This window comes from Orycteropus afer, unplaced genomic scaffold (genome assembly GCF_000298275.1).
Source record: "Orycteropus afer afer isolate SDZICR_OR568_19922 unplaced genomic scaffold, OryAfe1.0 scaffold00045, whole genome shotgun sequence".
In the NCBI taxonomy this organism is placed as follows: Eukaryota; Metazoa; Chordata; class Mammalia; order Tubulidentata; family Orycteropodidae; genus Orycteropus; species Orycteropus afer.
Window position 1 is genome coordinate 13,861,157 of NW_006921632.1, and position 6,699 is coordinate 13,867,855.

A 6,699-nucleotide genomic window follows, 5' to 3' on the forward strand; every position below is an offset into this window, starting at 1 on the left:
CTCACATACATACATACATACATACATACTTATTTATTTATAATACATACATATATACACACACACACACCTTTATCAATGTCACTTCAGTCTAATTTGATACGGAAATCTTTTAGCTTATCTCCTGATTCGAGTCTCTCTCTTGGCCAGTTCATCTAATTGTTCTTTATGTGTTGGTTTTGTTTCCTGGGAGTAGTGTACATTTATTGAACAGTTTTATCTTAACACTGGGAGTACAGGACTTAGAAGGATTTTAGATTCATAATAGTTTAAATATTTTAAAATTTATTTACTCAACCTCATGGTTGTAGGAAATAAAATATGCTCTACTAGCATACTTTCATAGGAGCTCTGGTAGCATAGTGCCTAAGACACTTGACTGCTAACCAGAAGTCTGGCAGTTCAAATCCACCAGCCACTTCTCAGCAGGAAGGTTGGGCAATCTACTTCCATAGTGATACTGCCTCAGAAACCCAAGGAGGGGTTGCTGTGAGTTGGGTCCAACTTGACAGCACGTAATAGCAACAACAGCACGCTTTCTTCATAAGGATCTCTGGTGGTGCAGTGGTTAAAACATTGGGCTGCTAACCAAATGGTCGGTGGTTAGAATCCACCAGTCGCTGTGAGGGAGAAAGATGAGGCAGTTTGCTTCTGTGAAGAGTTACAGCCTCAGAAACCATATGGGGCAGTTCACCCCTGCCCTAAAGGGTTATTATGAATTGGAATCAATTCTATGGCAGGGTTTTTGTTTACTTTAGTGTACTTTCATTTTCAGAGTGAAGGGCCATATGAAAAGAGAAAATGACTGCAGGGAGATACTCTTAAAATCCTTACTATTAGGTGCTGCTGAGGTGGTTCCAGCTCATAGTGAACTCTGAACTACACTGCCTGGTCCTGCACCAACCTCATAATCGTTGTTTAGTCTGAGCCCACTGTTGCAGCCACTGTGTCAGTCTATCTCGTTGAGGATCTTCTTCTTTTGCTAATCCATTACTTTACCAAGCATGTTGTCTTTCTCCATTAAGGAGCATAATGGCTCCAAGACAGATTTGTTCATTCTTCTGGCCATCCATGGTATAATCAATATTCCTTGCCAACACCATATTTCAAAGGCATCAATTCTTTGGGCTTCCTTATTCATTGTCCAACTCTCACATGCATTTTGAGGCTTTTGAAAGTACCATGGTTTGGATTGTTGTTGTTGTTGTTGTGTGCCGTCGAGTCGGCCCCGACTCATAGCGACCCCTCCTTGGGTTTCCGAGGCAGTATCACTACGGAAGTAGGATTGCCCAACCTTCCTTCCGAGGAGTGGCTGGTGGGTTTGAACCGCCAGCCTTCTGGTTAGCAGTCAAGTGCTTTAGCCACTATGCTACCAGAGCTCCTTACCTTATACCTCAAAGTGACATCTTTGCTCTATAATACTTTAAAGAGAGCTTGGCAGCAGATTTTCCCAGTGCATTATGTCATTTGATTTCTTCCTTCCTTCCTTCCTTCACTTTGTATTGTGATTTGGGTGAAAGTTTACAGAGCAAGTTGGTTTCCATTCAGCAATTCATACACACTTTGTTTTGTGACATTGACTGCAATCCCCATGATGTAAACAGCATTCTTCCCACTTACTCCCTGCGTTTTCTGTTTCCATTCCTCCTCCTTTCCTGTACCCTCTTGCCTTCTGAGCTTTATCCCTGAACAAATGCTGCCCATTTGATCTCATATGGTTGCTTGATTGGGTTATACAATATTCTGAATCTAACTACAGACACTGAAAATAATCCTGAAAATCTTTTCAGTAAGAGAGTTCATGATTGAGATATTTACATCTTATGCAAAGTTAAAATTGGTGTACTGAGGTCATTAATTAGCTTAGAAAAAGCTATAGTAAATAATCACTTTTACTTAAAGGCAGCATTAAATCAAAGAGAATATAAACAATTTTATACATCTGAAGTTAGTAATAATGGCTACTAAATAACTAACTTCAATTTATTGGTTGTTAGAAACTTTTAATGATTTCTAGTCTAGGTTCAGAAAAGGAAAAGGATCACGGTGAGTCTTGGAATTGACACTCAATGGCAATGATTTTTTTTTGTAAAGGTTGATCCTAGCTGGTGAGTAAGCTTAGAGGCGGTGCTCCTTTTCTTAAAAAGCCTCTTCTTTCTCATTAAACCTTGATTTTTATCATTCATTTTTCAACAGATAGTCATTGCGTATCTTGTATTTTAGTTGTACAGTGCCAGTTAAGAAGCCCTGATAACACAGTGGTTAAGTGCTCTGCCACTAAATGCAGACCTGGTAATCTTCCCTTGTAAAGATAAAAACCAAAAAAAGTCTTTGTTCTGACTCACAGTCACCCTATAGGACAGAGGAGAACTGCCCCATAGGATTCATAGGCAGACAGCCACATCTTTCTATGGTAGAGCAGTTGGTGGGTTCGAAACTCAGACCTTTCGCTTAGCAGCCGAGTGCTTAACCACCAGGGTGCTTTTTCATTAAGATTACAGCCTAGGAAACTGTATGGGGCAGTGCTGCTCTGTTCTGTAAGAACTCTATGAATTGGAATTGAATTCATGGCACATGAGGACAACTGTTCTTTATCTGGTTCCTATCTCTTCAAGTTTACTTTTTGTGATTTCTCTGCCACTCCTTGCTCTCCATCTCTGGCTTCATGCTGCAGTAGTATCAGTATTCTGCAAATACATTGTACTTCTTCAGTTTCTTTTCAAATGTAGTTGCAACCAGAGGCATCAGCATAACCTGGAAAACTGGTTAGAAACACCTCTATTCCAGGGCCTATTGAATCAGAAACCCTAAGAGGTATGGATAAGCAAACTGTCCAAGTGATTCTGATGTTTAACAAGTACTGCCTTAATCCCTTTTCTTTTTTGTAGCTAACTTTCTAAAGAGGAGTTCTGGTGATATAGTGCGTAAGGCATTTGACTGCTAACCAGAAGGCGGTGGTTCATACCCTCCAGCCGCTCCTTGGAAGGAAGGTTGGGCAATGTACTTCTGTAGTGATACTGCCTGGGAAACCCAAGGAGGGGTCGCTATGAGTAAGATCCAACTTGACGAGAGTGTGTTTGGTTTTGGTTTTTAATTTTCTAAACAAACTTCACCTTAATGCCATGGTTTCAATATCACTTCCATTTGTGTAACTTTCAGTCTGTATCTCTTATCCTGATTTGTGTCAGTCCCACTTTTTAAATCGTGTATTGAACATCTTTCCTGGATATCCTAGTCTTTCATTCTTTGTATATTCTAGATAGAATTCATTATCCATCTATTGGTACCTGTATTACATAGCATGTTTCTTAATTTTCTCCCAGCCATACAACTTTAATCTTAGATTTCTTAGTATTTTCTCATGATTTCCTTTTTTTAAAAAAGTCTGTTAACCAAAATAGAGTCATAATTTTCAAGGCAATAATGTTACCAATGCTTGTAGACCATCTGTTAAAATGTATTTTTCTTACTCTCCCCTACTTCCTCCATTTCTTCTCTATCCCCTTATTATTCCCTATAGTAGTTAAAGAATTTAACAGACTATTTACTTTGAATCTTGACCTAGCTGCCCAAGTTCTACCATCGAGCTGGGGGATCATTGTCCCTGGGCCAATAGAGTGACAGCTTAAACTAGCATTAAAGGTTGAAGCTGGGCAACATTTCATGTATCCTGATGCAGTTCCTGCAGGTTTTCAATCAACATTTTTTGAATAAGTGGGTAGGAAGGTAACTCTCAAAGGATTGGGCAGGTCTCCAAAGTCAAAAACACATAATAAATTGTAGCTAGGGACATAAGGAACTTCAGGGATTTAAGTAATAGGGGATGAGAAAATTTGACATTCATTAAATATTTATTAAGTGAATAAAGGAGAGGTTTTAACAGAAAGAACAAATAGTTGTTGCCACAGATGGTTAACTATTCAATTCTCTAAGGGAAGGGATGAGTTAAATGTTACTGCAGTGGAAAATTTCAAGTTTAGTCTTTTAAATCTATGTTTGTTTATTTGGATGCCTCCTGTGAGCATTCAGTTTGATATACAATTTTAATAATTTCTAATGTTGATTTACCTAACAGTTATTTTTTAATGGTTTGATTATATACCTTGGGTTATGAATATTAACTTTTATAGTTTGGTTCTATTTTTGTTAAGTTACAGCAGGAAAGTCAATAGTTTATATTGATTTGTTAAATTGTATATCTGACATGAGGAATTTTTATACTTGAAGATTGTAAAATATATCTTTACATAATATGAGTTATTTTCTCATAAAGAACATACATCCTTTATTTGTAATAATTGAAAAAAGGTTTGTTTTGTTTTTTAAATTTGCATACAGGAAACCTCGACCTGTCTCCCAGTTGGTTGCACAGCAGGTTACTCAGCAGTTTGTGCCCCCTACACAGTCAAAGAAAGAGAAAAAAGATAAAGTAGAAAAAGAAAAAAGTGAAAAGGAAACAACTAGCAAAAAGAACAGTCATAAGAAAACCAGGTAATTTGAAGAGTGTTTTATAGCATTTTTGAAATAATAAATTTAATCATTTAATATTCTTTTAACATTGATGCACTCATATACAAATTGGAAGTAAAATATTTAATCTCCTTTATTATAAATTACCATGAAAGTTTTTTCTGTGGTTGAAAGGTATATTAGAAATTAAACACAAATATAAACTGAAATGTAAGGATGCATTGTTTTTTAGTAGATTAAAAAGACATTTGTGTTAATAGCTAGTCTGTTTTTTATACATAAAGCCAGGAATGATATTCAAAATGCGTAATAGGTATTTGTGTGGGCTTTAAGCAATCAGAAATGATCATCGTCCAGTCAGTATAGACAGTCATTATACCCTTATCAGTGCACATTGGTGGAGTAACAGCCCTATATATAGCTCAACCTTAACTTTTACCACCTGTCTCTGTGGGCAGCTATTCCATTGCTGTTCTCAACATAATAAGTTGTATGTAAAACTGTAATATAACCAAAAAAACCAAACTTGCTGCCATCAGGTCAAATCCAACTCATAGCGACCCCTCCTTGGGTTTCTGAGACTGTATCTCTACGGAAGGAGATTGCCCAGTCTTCCTTCCAAGGAGTGGCTGGTGGGTTTGCGCTGCCAGCCTTCTGGTTAGCAGTCAGATGCCTTAGGCACTACGCCACCAGAGAAGCACAATTTTGAGCCACTATCATGGTAACACAGTTTCTGTCATGTTGAAAAAGTTTCATGAATGATTGGTTTGATCAGTGTTAATGATTTGAAACATACAAGTTCCACATGAATCTAGAGTTTTAAGCATAGATGTATTCATGTTTTGTTATACTTACCTAATTTACTATTCATTATAAGCTGTGAGAGATAACAGCTGGACTGACATTTTACCATCTTTTGTGCTTAGGCCAAGATTGAAAAATGTGGATCGGAGTAGTGCTCAGCATTTGGAAGTTACCGTTGGAGATCTAACAGTCATTATTACAGACTTTAAGGAGAAAACAAAGTCACCACCTGCGTCTAGTGCTGCTTCTGCAGATCAACATAGTCAGAGTGGTTCTAGCTCTGATAACACAGAGAGAGGAATGTCCAGGTCATCTTCACCCAGAGGAGAAGCCTCATCATTGAATGGAGAATCTCATTAAGTTTATTTTCTCCAGTTTCTTAGTCACTTCTATCATACCATGCAAATACACATACACAGATTATGCCAAGAAGTACCACATTTTCATGACAAACATGTTTATGCACAGTCCGTAATTTGAGTTTTACATAAAGTAGAAATTTATTAGAATTTGTTAGATTTTATTGCAATCTATGCCTACCAAACATTTCCAGACTTAACATTTTGGTCTCTACAGTTAAAAATGCCATGAAAATGTGGTTGAATTATTCATTATGCAGTGTTATTGGTAAGTCTATTTTCACTTTTAGTTTAGTGAATTCTAACACATAATTCTTGAATTCTCTACTATTGGCATGTAACGAATTTAAATTTTTATAACATAGTTCAAGCTGCCTAAATATGTATTATTTGAGATTGTGAAACAAATAGCTATATGTATACAAGTCAAAGATCAACTTAATCAACTATTGCTGCAGTAGGATTTTTTCTTAATGGTTATCCTCTTAAATGCACCTGCTGGTACTTGGTGTGGTTAAATAGGAAAGTTGTTATTAAATAAAGAATTTGTATGAACCTTTGCCAATGTTTTTGACACGTTTTACTAAATTATTGTTTCTGGTTTTGTTTGCTTTTTTTTCTTATTTTTGAAGACATTTATTGTAATGTTTACTAGCAGTCTAGTAAGCAATAAAACATTGATTATTTAGCTTTATAATTCAGGTTTAGTGTTATTGTCATTGAACACTGGTATTTTCTGTATTATATAAAACATTAAAACGCAAATAATTGTAAGCATTTAGCAAAAAGAGAAAAGATAACTACCATATTTTAAAAGCTGCAATTTTGAAAAAGCTTTAATTTAATGATAGTTTTATCACTGTTTTCTTTCCCCTCAAATTATCTAGGGTCATAGAGGTATGAATCTAATTAATACAGAAATGAGAGATGTTGCACAGAACTGGGAAATAACTAATTTAAAATAAGTTAAATTGGCCTCTTGTTAACAATTGTTATGAAAATCATAGTGCCCTGTTCTCAGACATAACTGTCAGTTTATGCATTTATCAGTATCCTGATATAAAAG

General features: G+C 36.2%; 1 protein-coding gene across 1 annotated transcript in view; it reads left to right on the top strand.

Moving 5' to 3' along the window:
* YAF2 (YY1 associated factor 2) overlaps positions 1-5,634 on the top strand; it is a 109,487-nt gene extending 103,853 nt beyond the window's left edge. Inside the window, exons 4-5 of the mRNA XM_007937933.2 lie at positions 4,339-4,491; positions 5,397-5,634. Of these exons, the coding sequence (XP_007936124.1) occupies positions 4,339-4,491; positions 5,397-5,634 (391 nt within the window). The remainder of the gene's footprint in view (positions 1-4,338; positions 4,492-5,396) is intronic.
* The last annotated feature ends 1,065 nt before the right edge of the window (positions 5,635-6,699 follow it).